This window comes from Drosophila eugracilis, unplaced genomic scaffold, assembly GCF_018153835.1.
Source record: "Drosophila eugracilis isolate 14026-0451.02 unplaced genomic scaffold, ASM1815383v1 contig_75, whole genome shotgun sequence".
Taxonomy (NCBI): Eukaryota; Metazoa; Arthropoda; class Insecta; order Diptera; family Drosophilidae; genus Drosophila; species Drosophila eugracilis.
Window position 1 is genome coordinate 2,737,444 of NW_024573645.1, and position 21,337 is coordinate 2,758,780.

Here is a 21,337-nt window from a genome sequence, read left to right on the forward strand (position 1 = left end):
CCGGCAGCTTTATCCACAATCAAAACAACAACAGCTGTTGGCGCAACTTTATGGCGATCCGGTGCGGATACGTTATAATCATAACAAAATAATATATGTATGTTAATACAATGTATTACTCAATAATCCGACGTCTCGCAACGCAACCGAAGTTGGCCAACGTTCCCAAACAGTAATTAATTAAATTATTATTGTAAGTATTTTTACTGATGCAATTTATTTTCAGAAAATGGAAAAGCGTTGTGGGTTTGGAGGTGCATGCACAGATTGCCAGTGCCTCTAAGCTTTTCTCCGGAAGTGGCACATCCTTTGGAGCACCACTTAATTCATCCGTGGCCTATTTTGATGCCTCCATTCCAGGAACTTTGCCGGTAAAAATTTAAACTTATAGTTGAGATGTCGTTCTTACTTTTAAGAATTTTTCAGGTGCTCAACAGAAAGTGTGTGGAATCCGGCATTAAGACATCATTGGCTCTTGGCTGTCGGGTAAACGAGGTGTCCATGTTTGATCGCAAGCATTACTTCTATGCTGATTTACCAGTAAGAAAAGCCTTTATAGTGTGTTGAACTCGAAAACTATGACGTACTCCTTCCCAGAATGGCTACCAAATCACACAGCAGCGAGCTGCCTTAGCCAATAATGGGAAAATTACTTTCCCAGTGATAACACCAGGCAAAAAAGTTTACTATAAGACTGCCAAACTACTCCAGTTGCAATTGGAACAGGACAGTGGAAAATCCCTGCACGATGACTATCTTAAAAGGAGCCTAGTTGATCTCAATCGTGCTGGTTTGCCCTTAATGGAGTTGGTTTTTGCCCCGGATCTGGAAACGGGTGAAGAAGCAGCCTCGTTGGTAAAGGAACTAATACTGATTTTGAGGCGCCTCCAAACCTGCAGTTGTAAAATGGAAGGTACTTTAAGTTTCAATGAAATTTTTTATATAAAAACCGAATTTCTGGCTTCAGAGGGTGCCCTTCGTGTGGATGCCAACATATCAATTCATCAGGAAGGCGACCCATTGGGTGTGCGCACTGAAGTCAAAAATATTGGCTCGGTTCGCAGTATTTCACAGGCAATTACATATGAAATAAATAGACAATTGGAAACTGTGGCCAATGGCGGTGTGATCACAAATGAAACTCGCAACTGGGATGCGGAAAACCGGCGCACAGTGGCCATGCGTGACAAAGAGGTGCTGCAGGATTACAGATTCATGCCTGAGCCAAATCTACCGCCCCTCCATGTTAACCTAAAGGCGGGATCACAATCAACAGAGGATTTGCTTTCTGTGGCAGCTTTGACTGAGGAAATTCCAGAACTACCCGAGGATACAAGGCAACTCCTGGTTGAGCAGTACAATTTAAATGCAGAAACAGCCATTATTTTAGTGGTGAGTACTTATTCTTTATTCTATTCTATTCTATTCTACTATTATATTTCCCAGAACGAACCCATTCTATTGGAACATTTTTTGAGTATCAGCCGTAGTTTGAGTGAACTGCCCCAACAAAGTCATTTACAATTTTCTTATCAACGATTTGCTGAGCTATTGCAACAAATTGAACTTAGACGTGGAGGATTGGTAATATGCAAGAAATATCATGCCTGAATTTTAAATGATTAACTTTTTTTTTATAAAGTTCTATAAAAGGTGATGATTTAAAGGATATATTGAAAAGCCTGCACAGTGAGCATATTAACCTTCAAGCTGCCCGGCATCTAATTGAACTTCTGCACAACAACCCTGAAGCCAAAGTCAGTGAGGTAAGTCCTTTGAATCCAATAATTATTCCATATAAAACTTCATAGACGTTTTTATTCCAGCTCATTGAACAGCACAACCTACAGCAGATATGCAGTCTAAAGGAAATAGAGAACCTTTGCCAGCAGGCCATTATCAGCCAAGCCAAGGCAGTGCAGCAGTACCAAAAGGGCAAAGCCAAAGCTTTGTTTGCTATCGCAGGCGAAGTGGCCAAGCTCTCCGCCCAGAAGGCTAACATGAGGCTAGTAGTAGAGTGCCTGGAAAAGATGCTAAAGCCCACCAAGAAGTAAGAGTTAAGGCGAGTGACTGTGTTCATTAGAAGTGTGTTTCTCTTGTATATATATTTTATAAAACATGCAGTCGACGAACCGCACTGTATATAGGATTAGATATGCTAAGGATTAAATATATATGCTTTTTTTTGTGCTGACTAGTTCGGTGTTCTGGCCAATATGTAAATGCAAATGATGTAAATTCTCGTGTTAGATATAGTTCGGTGTTCTCCCTAGTTCTGGGAGAATCGGAACTCGTGACCCCTTTTAAGGCATAGTTATTTGTGTGGAGATGAAAGGATGGGGTTATCGCTAACGGATGCCCAAATGCGACTGGATGGAACGCACTATATTCGATTGTCTAACAGGGCAGACAATGAACAGCTAGAATTGTACTAAGGCAAACGAGTTGAAATGCACGCGATGATTAACTCAGATGCGACTGGAACAGTCCAGGAAGCCTTTTCTAAATAAATGCAAATGGCAGTGAGCGTTACGTCTTCTTGGCGGGATCAAGGTTAACCAAATCTGAGCTTTACATCGATCTAGTCGCGATCGTAGTCACGACAGGTCGAGGGAGGCAGACTCATCGAAACGGCAGAGTCGAGACTGGAATAAGGTATAGTTAGAAGTCTTTAAAATATAAAAATAATAAAGGACTCACCGTCTACTCTCGCTTTCCAAGAGGTGAGCATCAACCGGGTGCTGCGAGACATTGCGAAGGGAATCTCCCAGGGTGCTCCTTAGGTGCTGCATTTCCCTATTCGCCTTTGAGCTGCGTAAAATGTACTGTTGCCGCCGTTTGGCCTCCTGAGCCAACTGCTCCCGCAGCATGGAGATCTATAAAATAAAAGTTAAACTCATTAGATATACCGTTTTATATAATATTAATAAACGACCAACCTGATTCTCCAGTCGTAGGACTTGCTGGCGGTGCGACTGTTCCCTGGCGTCGAGCAGCTTCTCGGCATGCATCTGAGCACTTCGATAGCGATCCCCGTCCATGCCATCATGGCACTTGGCGCTATCATTCATGCGCGCTTTGCATCGTGCCAATTCTGACTCCTTCTCTGCTAGCAGAGTTTCTAAGCGCCGCACCTTGAGACGCAGATCGCGGGTCTCCTGCTCGATCACACTGTGATCCAATCCGCAATTAAAGGAACCTCCACCCCCTGTGCCGGCATTACCGCCACCTACATCGTAGCGATTGGAGTCGAACTCCCCGGACTCAGCAGCTCCACCATAGTAGGAGTTGGACTTTTCGGCCCGATCGTAGGCATTTCCGCCGGAGAACTTGCTCTTCCGATCGCACTCTAACTGCTTGACTTTATCCTAGGGAAAATAAGTAGAGTTGAAAAAAAAGTTGTCAATATTGCGTATGAGTAACAAACAGCCTAGTTAAATAATTTATTACTTATACGCACAGAAGCCACCAGTTGATTTAAATTCTTAAAATGATATTTAAAAGATATTTTTACCCACCTGCAGGGTCTGAAGCTTGCTACGAAGCTCTGACTTCTCGCGCTGTGAGGACTTTAGCTGTCTACTCAGCTCCTCCTCGCCATTGCCGCCACCATTGCCATTGGTCAGACCCTTATCACCGCCGCTCTCCTGATTCCACTTAGCGATCCGAAGCTGGGACTCCAAAGCCGAACGCTGAACCTCCAGATCGGTAACCTGCTCCTGCAGCCGTTGGTTGCCATCCAACTGAGCTTGTTGGCTACGACGCAACTCGTTTAGATTGGTCTGGGCACTGTCCAGGCGTTCAGTGAGGATGCGTTTCTCATTTTCGGCTGTCTGCAGAGACTTCTGGACCAACTTAAGCTTATCTTCATTAGCTTGGGAACAGTGACCCTGCTCAGAGAGCTCTTTCTGAAGAGTCTTCAACTCGCCTCTCAGCTGAGTTTCACTGACGGCAGACTTCTGAAGACGTTCCTTCAGCTGATCAACGGTGGTCTTGAGGGCGGTACAACGATCCTCTAGTTGGGTCAGGGCACGATTTTGGTTTTCCAATCGTTCGGCCATCTGACGAATGCTGCAGTCCTTCTCCTGCAGAGCCATTTGCAAACGAGTGAGATCGCCTTCCATGGCCACTCGCTGTAGATCGAGTTTACTGGCCCTGCCCTCAACCTTGGCTAGTTCCTCTTGTAGTTGGCGCTTCTCGTTGTCCAGTTTGGAGTACTGCTGTCGGCTCTTCTCTAGGCGTTCCTCATTTTGACCATTCTCCTCGGATGTGGCCGCCAGTTGCATCTCCGTTTGGGCCAATCGTTCTCTTAACATCTGACATTCATCGTTACGATGCTTAAGCTTCTCCTCTAGTGCCTGAATGGCGGAGATTTTCATCTTACGGTCCGTTTCTAGGTTACTCTTTTCCTCCTGAAGGTTCCTTAGCATTGCCTGCAGTTTGCCCAACTTGGCATCGCATTTAAGTTGCTGTTCGGCGGCATCTTGAAGCTGCTTTTTGGCTGCTCCCAGTTGGGACTTGTAGTCATCCTTCTCGCGCTCCAACTGAGCCACCTGGTGCATCAGATTGCGGACACCCTTTCTAATCAGATCCGGGTCCACATCAATAGGTCCATCTGGACACTGCGATGTGCTCCTATTGTCGTAATCCCCACAACTGCGGGATGGACTGAATCTTCTCGAGGGACTCAACAACCGGTGGGAAAGATTCACACTACCATCCACTTGAATTCCAGCAATCCTACGCAGAGTGTGAACTACTGAGGATAGCTTTTGTTCGGTGTCCCGCTTGTGCAGCTCCACGCAGGATAACTGCTCATCCAAGGCTCGGATGCGGCCTTCGGCTCCTCCCAATCGCGCTTTCAACTCTTGAATCTGCTGGGTGGCATCTGCCAGGCAAACCTCCAAGTTGTGCTTTTGATCCTCCAGCCGCTTTTCCCTGCCACGACCCTCCTCCAAACGTTGGGCCAACTCTTGCTCCCTAGCGTGGAAGCGATGCTCCTCCTGGTTGTTTTGACAGCGAGCTCTACCCAATTCTTGGCGAGTGGCACACAGATTGGCTTCTAAGTCGGACAACTGCTTCTTGATCTGACATAGCTCCTGTTGGGCGCGCTCCTTCAGCTCCACTTCAGCTACCAGTTTGCACTGCAACTCCTTGCCACCCTCGTCCTTTTGGGCGAACTCTACTTGGGTCTTCTGCAGCTGTGCCTTGGTGGCATTCAGATCCTGGGTGGTTTTCGTAAAGTGATTCTCTGTTTCCTTTAAGATGGTACTCAATCGGGTGCGTTCGTTTTCTAGCGAGTTCTTGGTGTCCTCCAGATTGCTGATCTTTTGAAGAGCCTCTTCTATGGCACGTGCTTGCTCCCGCTTGGCGCTCTCCACACGTTTCACATGATCTCGCAGTTCCTTGTTGCTCCCGGAATACTTGTCACGCTCAATGTTGCTATCCGCCAGTTGTCGGCGACAATCGGTCAACTCCTTGCGTAAACTGTCAATGAAGCCCTCTCCTAGAAAATTGATTTTGGATTAAGGATTTTGTAATTTTCTGGCTTAGATTAGCTGCCCAAGTACTCACCCTCTTTGGACTTTCGCAGCGCATCCTGCAACTCGTTGTTGGTGCCCTCCATTTTGTCCTCCTTCAGCCGAATCTCCATCTTCAATTCCTCGCTCACACGGCAAAGGGTATCCCGCTCTTCCCTCATGCTACTCAACTGCAACTCCTGCTTCCGGATGCACTCCTCCAGCTTAATCCTGTGAGACATTAAGTATGTTTCAAATAAAAAAGAAAATACAACTAATTTGCTACTCACTTGTGCTCCTCTTCCTTAGTGCGCATGTGCACCATTTCGTCTTTCAGTTGAGCGATCGCAGCCCTTTGCTTTTCATCCCGAGCATTGGCTTCACGCCTGCTGCGATCAAGGGACTCCTGTTCGGTCTTAAGGTCCCTCGACACGGCTTCCAGGCGTTCGGCAACCGCCTGCTTATCCCGGTGGGCAATCAACAGGGCCTGCTGTTTCTCGCTTTCGGCCCGGATCAGAGCCTCTTCATGCTGTTGAACAAGACTCTCAAGATGGGCCTGCAAAGTGGCCAGTCGCTCCTGTAACTTCTCGATCTCATCGTCCTTGGCCGTTTGTAGGGCCTGCAGAGCTTGTTGCATTCGCTTTTCCAAAGCATTTCTCAATTGAAGGATCTCCTCACCATGTCGTTTGGCTGCATCCTCTGCACAAGCTTGAAGATTGGCAATCTTCTGGTTGAAATCGCTTTCGGCCGCACGGGCAGCATTGAGCAACTGCGTTTTGGTCTCCTGAGCCTTGCGTTGGCATTGCTCAAGATCCTTTTGCAGGCGAGCCACGTGATTTTTGAGGGATTCCTCCCGTACCAAAGCCTCTTGCAGATCCCGCTCTAGCTGACTGCGTCGCTCTTCGGTGGCTTCAAGTGATGTGTTGGTATCGAAGAGCACCGACTCCAAGGACTCCTTCTCTGATCGTAGGGCAGCTAAAAGTTCATTCAAGCGGTGTGTGTCCTTTTCGTGCAGATCGATGACGACTTGCTTTTCCTCCACATCCTTCACCATCTCCTCAAGATTTCTATTAAGGCGACTATTTGTTTCGGTGGTTTGTTCTAGACGTTGGCGAGTTCGCATCAGTTCCTCGTTCAGAGCCTCCTTCTTTCGACACATGGCAGTGAGCTGGTTGTGGATATCACCACGGTCCCTGGTTACGCAAGCCAAATCCTGCAGGATCTTCTCCTTTTCCAACTGCAGGCACTTAAGCTTTTCCCCGGCTGATAGATTGTCCGTTTCCAGTTCAAGTCGTGCCTTGTCCAGTACCGCCAATTCTTTCTTGAGCTCACCAATTTCATTGGACTGATCGGCAGACTGGATTCGAAGTTTCTTGCGTTCTTCCTGCGTCTCTTGAAGACAATTTTGAACGCTCTTCAGCTCATCACTGGTGGAGCAACTGTTGTTAGACAGTTTTTCATGCTTTTCCTGGAGGTCGCATTTCTCTAGCAGCAGTTTGTCTAGGTCATACTCCAGATCGGACTTTTGTTTCTCGAGCAGATTGATGAGATTATCCGACTCGATGCGCTGCTGCTCCAGAAGATCACGGTTCAGGCTAACCCGGTTAAGTTCTTCACGGAGAGAAATGGTCTCCTCCCTCAAGCGACTGCTGCGATCTTCCTCGGATCTGTTGAGATTTTAAAGGATTGATGGTTCATTGGGTTTTATGGTATTTTAAACTTTTACCTTAAATTTAATTCGGTGATGTTCTTGTCCTTCAGAATACGTTGAATTTCTAGCTCCACGGCTTTTTTGTCCTCCTCCATGGAGTCAATACGCTTTTGCAGTTTTCCGCAGTTCAACTGCAGTTTTTCATAGTCACCACTCAGATTCTCGAACTATATTAAAGGATACAATGGAATTTTAGCATTATAATAAATTCATCAAGTTTTCATTCCCTCTTTCATTATCATTAACCGCCATTTTGATATAGAAAATCTGTATATTATTCTTTATTCCGACCAACCCATTATGAGATACGAGATCCCAGTGCGGCTGAACTTAGCCCCTTGAGTAGAAATTCACGCCGGCTGCAAATGCAATCTTCGCATCCATAATTTGTAACTCATCGCAGACATGGCATCACCCCGGATTTGAGTTGGAAACATTATTAATATACAATCTACGGCGTAATCAGACTCAGACGGAGACTAATCGAGTTATCACCGATCCGCCCCCAATCTGCCTTGACATCCACACTCGGAAAAAAACAAGACATTCCTCATTGATTATTAATTTTAAGATTCCACGAAATATTCCAACTCTTGAGTTCTAAGAAATGTTACACTTTAAGGTGGTAGTTTAAAATAAATTGTTCCATTTTTGAAGCATTATTTTTTGGGCAAGTAACCACAATATATATTTTTTATCCACTTACCGCACTATTGATATCCGCCCGACCCATCTCGGACTGCTGTTTTTGGGTACGAACATCGTCCAATCCGCGCTGCAAACTTTCCCTCTCCTGAAGAAGTTCCGATAGCTTGGAGTTACTGCTATCCAATTTCTCGGTGAGTTGCTGCATCTTGGTGGTTAAAAGCTGTTTAGTACCCTCACTGGTTTCCAACTGGGATTTGGTAGTCCGCAGAGTTTCACTGGTATTCTGGAATTTAACCTGCATGTCGTGGAGAGCCAGTTGATATTTGTGGAGTGCCGCCTGAACGGCTGAAATTGTGCCCTCGGCGAAGGCTTGGGAGGCGCGTGTCGAGTTCCGGCGCGGGGATTTCCCACCACCGCCGCCGGCAGTGCTGCCCGGACCACCTCCACCTCCCGCAACGGAAGCGGCGTCACGCGTCAGGTGCATGTGTTGCATGACCCCGCCGGTGACCTCGGCGTCTGCCTCGCGATCTGCGATTTCCGCATCTTGAACAACGGCCTGCGCAATTTCACGCATGGAATTGTTTAGTCTCTCGATTTCATCGCTATATCGGCTGGCCAGAGCAGCCTGAGACTCCGCCTGGGCACAGCGATCTTCGAGTTTCTTTAGTTGATTCATTAGCTCCAGGAGTCGCTGATCCCGCTCCATGATCTCGTGTCGGGCACTCTCGTATTGAACCTTTAGTGTGGCCAATTGGTTCTGGAGTTCATCATTGCTTCGCTGAGATTGCTTGAGTTCCTCATCCGCCGCCCGCTTGGCCTGTTGATGGGCGAAAGCTACGGTTGCATTAGAGCCATTGATGTCCTTTCCTACGCAATTAATCTCCTGACCCATCTTGGCTACCTCAGCTTTCATAGCCGTCTGCATTTCCTTGAAGGACCTCTTAACGGCCACCACTTCTCGCCACATTTTCAGCAAGCGGTTGTGTTCGCTGTTGTAGTAGTCCTTGAAAGCCTGCTCCTCCTCCTTGAACTCATCCTCCTTGATCAGTAGTTCATCTCGAAGTCCCGCCCAATCATTGGTCAGCTTCTGCAGGTCATTGGTCAATGCCTCATTGGTGCGATTCGACTCCTCCAGTTGCTGACGCAGAGCACTATTTTGGGCCAGGACTTGCTCGCAACGTTGATGCTCCTCCTCCAATTTGCGGCACAATTCTGCTGTTCCTCCGCCGCCTCCAGTAACCAAGACATCATCATGGACATAGTCGCGACTACAACTGGGTGGAGGCGAGTCCAATGAAGAACTGCAGGGCAAACTGCTCTGTCCCAGGGTCAAAGAAGTTGAGCACTAAAAAGAATGGTTAGGCGTACAAAATCGTTATTGTGGAACATCGAAGCTATCTTTGAAAATGATATTGAATATTTGAATATTTTTATATATAGCATTTTCAATTATTCGAATTTTAATGATAATTGCAATCAAATTAACCTTTGACCACCAAATGGAATTGAAAATAAATTCAAAGATTAAGCTGAACAAAAATGTATTACTCATACGCAACGTTGCCTTTATCTATTGGAAATATTTTAATCTTATTTAACGGCAATTTTTTAAATGGAATTTTTACAATAATGAAATTATTATAAATCAGTTTTGCGTACTTACCAGCACCTGACTGGTGGTTGGACCCGTGGTCAGCTTTGGTCCTGTTCCGGCTGTGGGCTTAATGGTCTCATGCATACGGTCTTCCAAATCGCTGCATCTTTGACGATACTGCTGGATCTTTGATTGCAGACGGGTAACCAAATTGGCCTGGTTATGCTGTGCCTGCTTATAGGTATCCAGACGGCGACGATAGCTATGCGACTCATCTGCCAATCGCTGGCGCAGCTCTTGGTTCTGGCGCAGCAGGGCCGAGGGATCTCCCCCACCACCGCCAATTCCACCACCTCCTCCGCCGGGCGGACCCGGGCTCATCATCCTAGGCGTTAGGGCGCCCGCAGCGGAGGCGGTAACAGAGGCGGCACTGGCCGAAGGGTCACGCCCACGTTGACTGCGCGAGAAGGGCAGCCGCGAGGTGTTCGCCGGTGGGTGGGGTGGTCCTGCCGCCTGAAGGTCGACGGCCGATGGGCAGGGCGTTTGCTTGAAGTTATCGCGATACGCCTGCATCTGTGGGAGGAGTGGGTGGTAGAGAATAAGTTCGATTTGATGTTGCGGTTAGCATTGCGTGCAACAGCAATAAATCAAGTAAAAGTCAGAAAGTTTGGTATTAGAACCAGGGGTTACCCTATAGTAAGATTGATACTTTTAAATTTTTTAATTTTTAAAGAACTTCTGTAGCTAAGCCATGAGATTTTTTAAAGTGATAATCCTTTAATTTACAATTTATTATACGTAATACGAAAAGGGGACTTTATCGTACATTCCCCTAGTCCAGTCAACCCTTTCAGTAATATAGAAAGGGGTATTAAAGACTATATGAATGCGGAAACTTTCAGGCCAAAAGTGTGGCGCCTCGCCTACGCTTCAGAGCGACTCGATAAGTTTGTCTAAATTGATTTATTAACTTGTTCCGGGCCTGGAGTCAGTCGTCATGACAGCTGCACCGAGGTGATGTTCCCTCGCAAATAAACAAGCTCAGCGACCCCATGTTCATTATCGTTCAAGGATCCCAGCCAAAGGCAGGAATTCTTTCCGCTACGTCCATACTTTCGAATGATATTTTTGGGGGCCCACTTGAGGAAATTGTTTTTGGGACCCGGACGACACGCATTGCACAGTCTGTCACCAGGACAGCAAGTGTTTGTGTTTACCACCCCCATGCTCCTCCTCCAATCCAACTCACAACTCCACTCCCTCCCAAAAGTCATAATAATTTCCTTGTCCTCGTATTTATTTTAATAAACAACATTTCCGCCGTTGTTGAAACTTCCTTTGACACGAATGCGTCTTCTAATTTTGAGCTCCTTATGCTGTCCTCCCCATGCCACCCCAATCCCAACTCACCCCATTGCCATTTGTGTTTATGCAAACCATAAAAATATAATAATAATATCCTTGATAGTGCGACTATGATTTGGCATGCAATCTGCTCCTAGTCGCTTGTACTTTCTATTTTAGTTTCTGATTTACTATCACCAAGGGCTCAGTCAAATGGAGGTCGTAATTCTTGTTTATGGGGAGTGTAAAGGAAAGACATTAAATTGAGAATCAATCAAGGAATCAGCTTGTCTATTGATGACTTTGGCAGGAAAGGTAAACGATTTTAAATAGAGAACTTAAAAATGTTTTTTAAATATTTGTAAATATAACCCAAAAGGAGTATGTTAGGATGAGTCTTCAGTATCGATAAGAAAAGTAAAAAATTTAAAAAAATGTCATCCTTAAAGACATCTTAAACCAAAGTATACGAAGATACACATATGCCGTATTAATATTTAAATAAATATTTAAGTTAGGTGAACCTCTTTAAGCATAGTTAAAAAATCGAATATTGATTGTTAAAAATTAAATGCTTATATCGTTCAGATAAACTGGTTTACTAATAAGCATTCGCACTTTTATTTCTAAAATTAATTATGTTTCACCTTTCCGAAAGCTATCTTAAACTTACTTCTCACTGACAATTACCGTGTCAGATGTATATCCCACTTAAATCCTTGAAATGAGTTTTCAGGCACTTGATTCTGTTTCGTTTTATTTTTTCGTTCAAATTAAGACCGCGCACTAGACACTGTTGTTAACTGATTGAGCTCCAATTGAATACTCATCAAGTTATCACGGAATCCTGGGGCTCGAGGTCTGCAGAGCTACGCCGCTAACGTGTCCTGCCTGATGGCAATTGACACAAATTTGCGGAATGCGGAAGTACTAACGCAACTAACGCTCCTCGGTAGGGAAAGTTAATCAGAATCAGGGCCTAACTAGGAATCGAACTGTCTGGGCCCGCGGAACTAAGCCAACTGAGCGCCCAGTCAACTTTTCGCAAGGAGGAAGAATGAAAGGCAAGGAGCGTTTGGCAAGTCAAAAGGATTCCCTTTTTCGAACTAACCGCCATTAAGGCCTGTTCCGTCTGGGGACTGCAACTTACCCGGGTGCATAGGGACTGGGGCAGAATAAACATTGAATTAACAAATTCCTGGTTACCATCGGCAACCGCAATTGATTACGGAAAAAGAGGAGCTCACAATTATGTTTGGCGTGCGAGCGAGCAACAAATGCAAATCGTGTCTCGAAGCATATTCCGAATGCGGTCGGTCAAATCGGGTGATATCGATGGGGTATATACCTCATAAGGAACCGTACAACTGGTGGTGGTGGGTGGCTCCTCTCCTGGTCACATGCTTCATGCCTAACTGCTTTTAATAAGTCAACTAGCAAGGCAATAAATTGAGAAAGTACAGGAGACTCTGTCGATGCGATTAACCCTTTTCATGATTTATTTGCGGTGAATATAAATGAGATTCTATGAATGCTATTTATAGAACAGAATAGAACCCTTGGATACGTTTATTATGCTAAACAAATGGCAGATTCAGGAAATTCTCGAAACATAGTTATTAGTAGCAAGAAAATATTTACGAAAAAAAATTTAAAATATATTTTTCATTCTAATTTTGATCTCTGGAGGAATATTGTTGTAGATAAATCGTATATCAGCTGATTATTCATATTCGCTTTACGTATTATCCCTAAAAAGGATTAAGGATTACTTTAACTTATTTATATATATTATTACTTATTAATTATTTTTAAATACCCAAATTGTGCAAATATGGCTTGCATTATCTACGTCCACGTAATGCCCCGATCGCTTTGATGAAAGCAAATGTCAAAATGTTTCCTGGCACAGGTTGCGAATTCTATTGCGATGGCGGACTCCTGGGGTTATCGCCAACGTTCATATCAGAGAACTGCATACTCATGCAACCCACACCGCAACGCCTTATAAATATGTAGTAGGTATGTACATAGGTGAGACAGCTATTTCGCCGGCACAACTACGAACAAAAAATAAATGCCAGAAAAAAAGACCCGACTGCTGAATATTTAAATATATTCAAATATTAAATATATTAAATTTTTAATACCCTTATCAGCTCCAGCTTTGAACCTGAGAGGCGACCTTGGGGAGATATCAAAGTGCCAGGTACACAGAATTAATATTATTCCCATTAAACTCGTGTACAGATGTGGAAATCAGTAATGCGACAACTATGTGTACGCGTAGACTCTCAAAGTCCGAAGATTGGTTATGCATTCGCCATTAAGGTGTTTTGTTTGCTTCACTTTCAGTTTTAATCTCGGCCCGATGCCATAAGGTCTATATTATGTGTAGGTGTGAGATTATTTCCAAGCATAAGTTTGCCTGTCGCGTTCTTCTTCTACTCATGCTATCGGGTTCATAGTGGATCCCCTTATCAGCAGAAATGGGATTGAATATACCTTGCGCGAGTGTATGTGTGTGTGCCAGCTCAAAGTCCCATTGACCACAAATCTGGATCTACTTGGTGGGGTGCATTGCAAGCTTGAGCTCTCCGATGATCTCTCCGGAGATTTCCCCGATTCTCCGCCATCTCTCTTGGCAACGGGCGCCACATGGCTGAAACCTTCAATCTCTTTGCGATGATTTATACTCGATCGCCAAAGATCACAGACGAACGTGGAGGAGAGGAGATCATTCCGAGAGTTGGCGACAATAAACATCACGTTCACACACACTGTTCGGCTGATCATCCACATAAGTGCGGTAGCTAATTACTGCTACACTGCGAGACTTTCATCATCTAAATTACAACACAAGTATTTCATAATCACTGGGACATAATTAATCTTGATTTGTTAAACGTGGGTTACGTGGGAGCTTTTGAACCTTGTCAATGCCGATCAAGCGTACCATTAGCATACATGATTTATTCTATTATTCTATAAATATATATTCTGATTTAGTTTTCTTTATTAAATGCACCTCTCAACCATATTTCTAGCCTAGCAACCATATATGATCTTTGATAAGCCCACCAGCATAGCAATTTAATTACTGACCTACCAGAATTTAAAGCAAGTCATCAGATTTAAGGTCACTATTCTGAAATATCTCTGTACTTTAAACCTTAAGGTTTTCATAGCGCCTGAATGTGATAGTGCTATGAATAAGTTCTTTAACAAATACTTGTTGGCAAAGTCTATTTCCAGAACCAATAAAAATAGTGCAATTAACTTAATCAGCGCGATAAAGACTTATTAGACCTAATCACTAGGCTGAAATATCAGACACAATTTTAAACACTTAAAGATTAGTTTGTGAAGAGTTTTCTAACAGTGCATAGGTAGAGAGACAGGGATTGGCCGATCCCAGCCGATGGACATGTGTCTAGGGTGGGTTATCAACGGCCGCGACTGCATCCCATAGGTTTAAAGTATAGCTCCTATTTAATACGCGCTTTAGTCACAGTTCGGATTTTGCCAGCAGCAGCACGGCAACGATAATCGAAGATTACACCGCAGAGATAATACGGAATACGCGAGTGAGACAGTGAAGATGTCCCAGACCCTGGACGATCTGCTGTTGCGCCAGGAGCACGCCCGGCAATTGCGTCAGGCATCGCGCTCCAAATTCCGGCGTATCAATTCGTTGGATTTAATACCGGAGCACCCCAGCCAGTCGGAGGAGGAGGAGGACAGGGATTCGCAAACGCCTCATAAACATTTTGTTACTCTAAGACGGCAGCGTACTGCGGACGGCAGTCTCCTGAGGAGTCAGTTTCAGACGCAGACTCCACCGCAACCCAATTTGGGTACACGAGTCTTGCTCTTTGGCCCCCAGTTGCTGATGCGGCTGGTGTTGACTATCTTGAGATATGTACTCTACATACCCCTCTCCATTGCGGCACCTAGCTTCTGGCTGTCCGCCTTACTCTGGATCTTTTGGAAACTATTGAGAGTACCCATTGCTCTGGTCAAGTGGCTATTAAGTGGCGAGGAGGAACTGAGTGCTGTGCAGAGACAAAAAACCATCCTCCTGAGTTGCGGCAGCACCATACAGACCCTTCATTTGGCCAGGAATTTTTATGGATCTGGCGCTCGTGTGGTGGTCTTTGAGTTTGAGGGATTATTTGGACTGGCCAGGTTTTCCACGGCAGTGGATAAGTTCTATGTGGTGCCCAGACCAACGGCCAGTAATCCGGATCAGTACATAGCGGCCCTGTGTCACATAGTTAAGAAGGAGCGACCTTCGGTGTATATACCAGTGTGTGCTACCAGTCCGGCTTACTATGATTCTCTGGCAAGACCACATCTGGAGGTCCTAGGCTGTGCCAGCTTCATTCCGGGTGTACAGGAAACCCTTCAACTGGATGATTGCCTACAGCTTTTCCAGAGATGCGAACAGCAACAGATGGCCCTGCCGGCTCATGTGGTTTTGACAGCTCCTCGTCAGTTGCAGCAAATATATGAGAGTGGTTTTGTAGGAAGCTATCGAAACATCTTAATGGCCGCCGGAATGCAAGGAGTTCTGGAGCGCCACAAGTACGTCCTGCCCAATAGGAGAGCAGAACTTAAACTGAACCAGCATGAAATAAGCGAAAGACAACCATGGTTGGTCGTGAGGGATCAACCAGGCTATCACCATTATGTGACCTGCACCACCGTCAAAGATTCGCGGGTGGTGGCCAATGTCAGTTGTAGGGTGGAGCATCACACAAAGAACCTGATCCCGGTGCCTCGGGATGATGAAGCTCAGATAGAGCTCTGGTTGCGTTCCTTCTTCGCCAAGGTGCGCTTTCAGAGACCCCTCAATGGACACATTAGCTTCCGGCTTGTCAAAAGCCCAGCCCACGGTGGTCAATTTGTACCACTAGGCACGCGACTGGGCGTGGCTCTGCCCTACATATGCCACAATCGATCGCATGCTCAGCTATTATGCAGAGCAATGAAATGCATCCATAGACGAGGATTGCCAGAGGACGAGTTGCCCAACTGGAGTTGGTCGGCGCTGGAGAGGACGACCTCGACAACGGCACTGGACAAAAGGGAGGCACTGTTTGCCTACTGGGATCCATTGCCATACTGCGCCTACTATCACTTCCAGCTGCCACTTGAGAACGTTAAACTGTTTTTGCAGCGCCGGAATCGCACGACCACGACCAAAAGTTTATCGCCCCGCATCACGGTGCCGGTTCATTGAACGGTGGAGCCAGAACCGGAGCCACTGCATCAGCATTCAGCATCAGCATCTAGCATCCAGCATCAGGCGGTCCGCCAGCGAGAGAGATTACACAGACTGATCAATAATGGAATATATAGAAATCTATATAGCATATATTTTTGCATTCTATAATATTTCTTTTTTTTGTTTACGCCAATGGGGTTCAACATCCATCTAAGAAGATTAGGCACGTTAAAAAAAAAAACAAGTACCGCACACACTCAACACACACCACATGCAAATGCACATGCACGAATATAGAATTTATACCATACTATAATACTGTACAATAAATAATATTTATATTTGAATTGCCCATTTGACTTAATTTATAATATTATTTGCGCGTTTGGGGTTTGATTTGATTTCTGTTATTGCGGCGCACATCTTTGTTTTTAGGTTACAAAAGTACGAAGCATAAAATATGTTTTATATTTAAAACTATTTAAAGAATTCTTATTAACTCCTTTTCGGTCGCTAAATGCTTCTTTGTTTATTTAATAAACTTATTAGAAAATAGTTAGTTTATGCATCACATACTGAAATTTTAACTGTTTAACACTGTTTAATTTACCCATTTAAATTAGTTTAGCATTTTTTAACTGCATCTGGCTGAATATTAAACAACATTTAGTCACTTTCCAGTTGTTCTTTGTTTACATACACAAACTAAACTGACCTGACTGGTTGCAAGGGTTTGTCCTTGGTCCTTTGGTGGTGACGGAACTGGCCGAGGTGGTGGTTTTGGCCACGTTTTCTCGTTCTAAACTCGTCCTATTGTTGTGGACGCCTCGGGTTACCAGGCAACGGCTTTGGGTCAGCTTAATTGCGGTTGGTTGGCGGTTACTGAGCCATTTCTATTATCCTTATCAATGGACAAAGCGAAGTGCATTTTTTGGTGGTGGACAATACTGTATCGCAGAGCCAAAGAAGAAATTCGAAAATTATTTGCATAATTTATGGGGTAGAAAGGCGTTCTCTTCTAACTCTTTCAAGCGTGTAAATTAGATCTTGGCTATTGTGAAATACATTCATTTAAATTGGTTATTTAAGGAAATAAATAAGTAATCATTAATTTAAATAATAAATGAAGTTACAAATTGAAATGCATATTTCTAGCCAATTTTAAGAATCTGTGCACATTCAGATAACCAAATTGACGCTTTACTCATATTTGTTCATGCATATAGAATTGTTAAGTCAATACTTTAAGAACATATTAATCGCTTAATGTAATGTTATACATATATTTATTTATATGTATATTTAAAATATAATAAAAAAAAAAACTCCTCTATGCCAGGTGTGGGGTTCGAACCCACGCTCTCTCTCGAGAACCAGAGCTTAAATCGGGCGCCTTAGACCGCTCGGCCAACCTGGCTGCGTTTTTTCGATGTCCAAATTACTATTTATGGATTCTTCAATATATGTTTATATTTAAATATAGATAATATACTAATTTTTTAATTATTTATTTATTGTCCGTCATAAAAAAAACCCAAAATATGTAAAGTGTTCTGGTGCACTATTGATAAGTAAAACCTTATGAATAATGGAAATTTTACTTTAATCTAACAAATTTTGAACTCCCTTCTCAAATTATTCCTTAGGTCCCTGGAAAAAGAATATTCAAGAAGTGAATTAAGTTAAAAAAAAAAATGCTTCCACACACGTTCCACCGCAAAATGTGACCATATGTCTGGTTAGCTTTAATCGTTTATTGAAATTTGTAGCAAATGTATTGTTTATAAAATTAAAATCTAAAGAAAATTTAATTACATAAATACTTTCTACTCTTTCCTAGATTTTAATTCAAGTATTAGGAGTATCTAGTTGCTAGAAAGCACTCAGTATAAATTTAAAACAGAACATTCGGCGTAATGAATTCTTGAATTTAAACACAGTTTTAACCGCAGCTCATTGAAGCTATAATCAGTGTGACCAGTGGTCGTCGGGAGCAAAATGCGAGAACTTTAGGCAGACGTTTCGGTGTTCTAAGCGAAAAAAGAAGCCAGTGATTGGATGTGGAACAATGAACAACAGCCCCAAGGATCCCTATCGTGGTGGCCCCCAGGATGGTGGCGCATCGGCGGGCGTGTCCATCAGCATCGACATCAGCGACGACAATGACTCAACCACAGCGGAGCACGACTTCCTTCTGCCCGCCTCCTCTTCGTCGGGGACATCTGGAGGAGGCGGTGGAGGAGGAGGCCCGGGGGGATCGGCTAATACTAGCATCAACCTGGAGCACGGCCACGTACCCACAGCTCGTAGTAGCAGTCTAAGCGGAGGCAATAACCGCCATGGCAACATCCTGTCCACATTTTTGGCACGTCAGCGATCCTATACTCCGGCCAGCAACAGTAGCTCCCCCGTCCGGGTGACCACTCAAATGAACCGTCGATTGCAACAGTCCCGCAGCATGGGTGCTAACAATGGTGGTAGTATGGAGGAGCCTTCGGGAGCAGGAGCCCCCGGTGGGCCAGGAGCATCGCCCGGAACTGCAGCAGGTGTAAGGCAATTGGGCTTTTGGCGCGTTAATCTCAACGATGTGTTCTCCCTGTCCACGGCTCCATCAACGGAGGCTTTGCGCTCCTTCATTACACATTCCAATTTTAGATATCCTCCCTCTGCTGCTGCAACATCAGTGGCATCAGGAGCTCAGCCATCAGCTAATCCTGTAGACAATTCGCACATATTGCTCAGCCAGCAGCAGCCATCGCTACCGGAACCAGTCAGTCCTCTGCGACTTAGCCGCGTTGGAGGAGCTGTAGGACCCAGTGGAGCTGGAGCAATGGGCAGGAGCATCTCCTTGCGCGAGGGAGAGATGCGGCACAATAACAGCCTTAACGGAGGACGACACAATGCTAGTGTCATAGGATTAAACAGCAATCCGGTGGCCTTCGAGGAATACGAGCCTAATGATACCCAGGATTTAGGCGAAGGCGGTGGTAATGGAGATAACGGAGGCGGCGCAGGAGGTGGCAATCAACCAGAACCCCCAGAAAATCAACCTGAAGATGAGCACCACATATCTGATGACATGGTGGTGCAGATCCTCAGCCATTTTGTACGCTATCTGCCGCTAATCTTCATTCTGTTCATTAAGTTCATACACGACCACTTGTTGGGCATTGTTGATCTACTCGTGCTCCAGACGGTTATGTACAATGTAAACCGGTCAGTGCGGGACCAGGTGGCTCGATTGGCTCAAAAGAACTACGCTGTGATGGTGAGAGATGCTTGCCTTGTAGTTGTGGTGGTCGCATTGCGTCTGTTCCTGGCCACTGCACCGCCAGATCCAATTGGCCTGATTGTGCCGCCGCCCAGGAAAGCCTTTACCTTGGAAATTTCTGGCCTGCATTCTCACACGAGCTCCGAGGGAAGCAAGATGTTGACTGCCAATCCCACCACGTCATCGGAAACTCTAAAGGCCTCCATCACCACGGATACGTATGACGCCCTCAAGGTCATCCCCCTGGGCATGTTGCTTTACTACATAGCTGTGAGCGATCTCATAATAAAGCTGCTAACAATGCTGATCAAACTTATAATTACCATGCTGCCGCACCATTTGATGAGACTCAAAGTGCGGGTGAGTAATACCTTTTTAGAGGGATCGATGTCCAATAAACATACAAACTGAATATTGGCCATAATGCCATAGCGTAAAATGTTGTAAAACTGAACGATTAAGGTCGAACCTTACTTAGGTTTTTGATGAAGATTAAAACTGTTATTACAAGGGCTTATATCTAGTGAAAAATTAATTATGGTTTCCAATATAGAAAAATGGTTTAAGATAAAGCTTTTTTTTAAGTTTCAAGTCAGTGTTTCAATAGTTGGGATTAATAATAATTAGAAAAACCTAAATAGTAAAGTTATTGTTCAGAGTGTGGTATTCCCCTAATCATATTTTTGTTATCGAATCCCAGGCACGTCTATATGTGTTGGTAGAGTACATTTCACAATTCTACCGAGCGTTGACACCCATTACACAATGGTTCATGTTTCTGTACGAGTCCTATTCTGGCTTGGAGGTGGTATCCGGAGGACTGTTCTCCGCTTTGTACCTAGGTGCCAAGATATTCGAGCTGGTAGAGCGCGCCAAGTCGCTTAAGAAAGCCATTGTAACCTTCAGAAAAAATATTGTAAGAATAACATTGACTAACATATTGTGTTTCACTTGTTGATAAATCATTATATCTCTTCAAGGACTCTGAGCGACCGCCGACCAAAGACGAACTGGATGCCGCGGGCGCCCTGTGTCCAATCTGCCATGACGCCTTCAACACACCAACTGTGCTGGAGTGCGGCCACATCTTCTGTGATGAGTGCGTCCAGACCTGGTTCAAGCGCGAACAGACCTGTCCAATGTGCAGGGCGAAGGTCAGCGATGATCCCGCCTGGCAGGACGGCAGCACCACCTTCTTCCATCAGTTGTACTAGCTACGCCACCAAAGAAATTTCCACGGATTTCGCGTGTACATATATGTAGTCGCTAGCTAGCCTTTTGTTTAATTAAACTGACAGTTATTAATTATTACTACAAGAATGAAAATTGTTGTCCTTTTTGGTTTATTGCTATTTGCGACGCCGGGCTGCGTCTAGAGATCTGGCCTCGTAGAACTCTCCGTCACCGCGAGTGGCCTTTTTGTTAATTTCAGCATGGCGCTCCTTGGTTACAATTTCCTCAAGCACTTCGCTGTCGCCTTTAATAAGGCGGACTCGACCTGTGATCGGGTCCACTTCTTTGCGAATCTGGCTCTGGCGGCGCTGGTATTCTTCTGGAGTTTCCGGTGCATGCGATTTGCTGTTCATCAGTGCTTGAGTTTTGGGGTGGGCAGAGTGTTCAGCAAACCACATACTGGATAGTTAAATATACATGGGGCTATTACGGACCTATTGGTATGGCAAAATCCTCCTCCTCGCTGCCACTTTCGGGTAGTTTTTGTGGTGGGGGGCCTGGCATAGGAGATTCCTCCTTTTTTCGGCTGTGTTTTTTAGATTTCCTGGACTTGTGCTTCTCCTTGTGCTCCCTACGCTTTTCTTTGTGCCTTTTCTTGGATTTTTTTTCACTTTTACCCATTTTTTAGTGGCTTGCAAGCGAACGTAAACAAACCGATTTTTACAGTATGAAAGCAAAAAGTCGATAAGCGAATACCCTGTTAATATGAGGTAAATTAGTTTGAAGTGCGTTATACACAGGTTGCGTTTGGTAAAAGGTTTGTGGTTATTGCTGTATATTGAATATA

The 21,337-nt window shown here is 44.7% G+C and overlaps 5 protein-coding genes and 1 non-coding gene across 7 annotated transcripts; 3 read left to right on the top strand and 3 right to left on the bottom strand.

Moving 5' to 3' along the window:
- Nucleotides 1-42: 42 nt before the first annotated feature.
- Nucleotides 43-2,194, top strand: LOC108116642 (glutamyl-tRNA(Gln) amidotransferase subunit B, mitochondrial). Its single transcript, XM_017228624.2, is given in 9 exon segments — nt 43-172; nt 227-371; nt 427-540; nt 598-913; nt 968-1,392; nt 1,447-1,503; nt 1,505-1,584; nt 1,643-1,766; nt 1,827-2,194. Coding segments are annotated over 9 exon segments (1,566 nt in total). The 5' UTR covers nt 43-95; the 3' UTR covers nt 2,055-2,194.
- On the bottom strand, nt 2,087-16,736 carry LOC108116639 (rootletin). 2 transcript variants are annotated; one of them, XM_017228619.2, is made up of 10 exons: nt 16,657-16,736; nt 9,542-10,045; nt 7,937-9,223; nt 7,246-7,397; nt 5,810-7,186; nt 5,575-5,750; nt 3,519-5,506; nt 2,940-3,368; nt 2,701-2,876; nt 2,087-2,645 (listed from the first exon to the last, which is right to left on the bottom strand). In XM_017228619.2, exons 2-10 carry the CDS (start codon nt 10,043-10,045, stop codon nt 2,582-2,584), a joined length of 6,153 nt encoding a protein of 2,050 aa, XP_017084108.2. In that variant the 5' UTR covers nt 16,657-16,736; the 3' UTR covers nt 2,087-2,581. The 2 variants fall into 2 exon arrangements, with proteins under 2 accessions (XP_017084108.2, XP_017084110.2); XM_017228621.2 differs by lacking the exon at nt 16,657-16,736 and having other exon boundaries at nt 9,542-10,114.
- Nucleotides 14,322-16,393, top strand: LOC108116641. The gene has a single exon (XM_017228623.2). The coding sequence runs from the start codon at nt 14,418-14,420 to the stop codon at nt 16,059-16,061; it is 1,644 nt and encodes a 547-aa protein (XP_017084112.1). The 5' UTR covers nt 14,322-14,417; the 3' UTR covers nt 16,062-16,393.
- A 643-nt stretch (nt 16,737-17,379) lies between the features above and the next one.
- Trnal-uaa lies at nt 17,380-17,463 on the bottom strand. Its single transcript has one exon. It is a non-coding gene; the product is annotated as a tRNA-Leu (tRNA).
- Nucleotides 17,464-18,047: 584 nt separating this feature from the next.
- On the top strand, nt 18,048-20,634 carry LOC108116690 (E3 ubiquitin-protein ligase RNFT1). The gene is made up of 3 exons (XM_017228704.2): nt 18,048-19,677; nt 20,018-20,233; nt 20,298-20,634. Exons 1-3 carry the CDS (start codon nt 18,115-18,117, stop codon nt 20,529-20,531), a joined length of 2,013 nt encoding a protein of 670 aa, XP_017084193.2. The 5' UTR covers nt 18,048-18,114; the 3' UTR covers nt 20,532-20,634.
- On the bottom strand, nt 20,559-21,237 carry LOC108116691 (ADP-ribosylation factor-like protein 6-interacting protein 4). The gene is made up of 2 exons (XM_017228705.1): nt 20,985-21,237; nt 20,559-20,908 (listed from the first exon to the last, which is right to left on the bottom strand). The coding sequence occupies exons 1-2, from the start codon at nt 21,169-21,171 to the stop codon at nt 20,667-20,669; spliced, it is 429 nt and encodes a 142-aa protein (XP_017084194.1). The 5' UTR covers nt 21,172-21,237; the 3' UTR covers nt 20,559-20,666.
- Between the last annotated feature and the right edge of the window lie 100 nt (nt 21,238-21,337).

Bases quoted from the DNA above. Each gene is read 5' to 3' on its own strand.
- LOC108116691 (XM_017228705.1), bottom strand. From the start codon at position 21,171: ATGGGTAAAAGTGAAAAAAAATCCAAGAAAAGGCACAAAGAAAAGCGT. The intron at 20,909-20,984 runs GTCCGTAATAGC...CCAAAACTCAAG, and splicing joins GGATTTTGCCATACCAATAG to CACTGATGAACAGCAAATCG.
- LOC108116690 (XM_017228704.2), top strand. From the start codon at position 18,115: ATGAACAACAGCCCCAAGGATCCCTATCGTGGTGGCCCCCAGGATGGT. The intron at 19,678-20,017 runs GTGAGTAATACC...ATCGAATCCCAG, and splicing joins TGATGAGACTCAAAGTGCGG to GCACGTCTATATGTGTTGGT. The intron at 20,234-20,297 runs GTAAGAATAACA...TATCTCTTCAAG, and splicing joins TAACCTTCAGAAAAAATATT to GACTCTGAGCGACCGCCGAC.
- LOC108116641 (XM_017228623.2), top strand. From the start codon at position 14,418: ATGTCCCAGACCCTGGACGATCTGCTGTTGCGCCAGGAGCACGCCCGG.
- LOC108116639 (XM_017228619.2), bottom strand. From the start codon at position 10,045: ATGCAGGCGTATCGCGATAACTTCAAGCAAACGCCCTGCCCATCGGCC. The intron at 9,224-9,541 runs GTAAGTACGCAA...CATTCTTTTTAG, and splicing joins CAACCACCAGTCAGGTGCTG to TGCTCAACTTCTTTGACCCT. The intron at 5,507-5,574 runs GTGAGTACTTGG...TCAATTTTCTAG, and splicing joins GCTGCGAAAGTCCAAAGAGG to GAGAGGGCTTCATTGACAGT.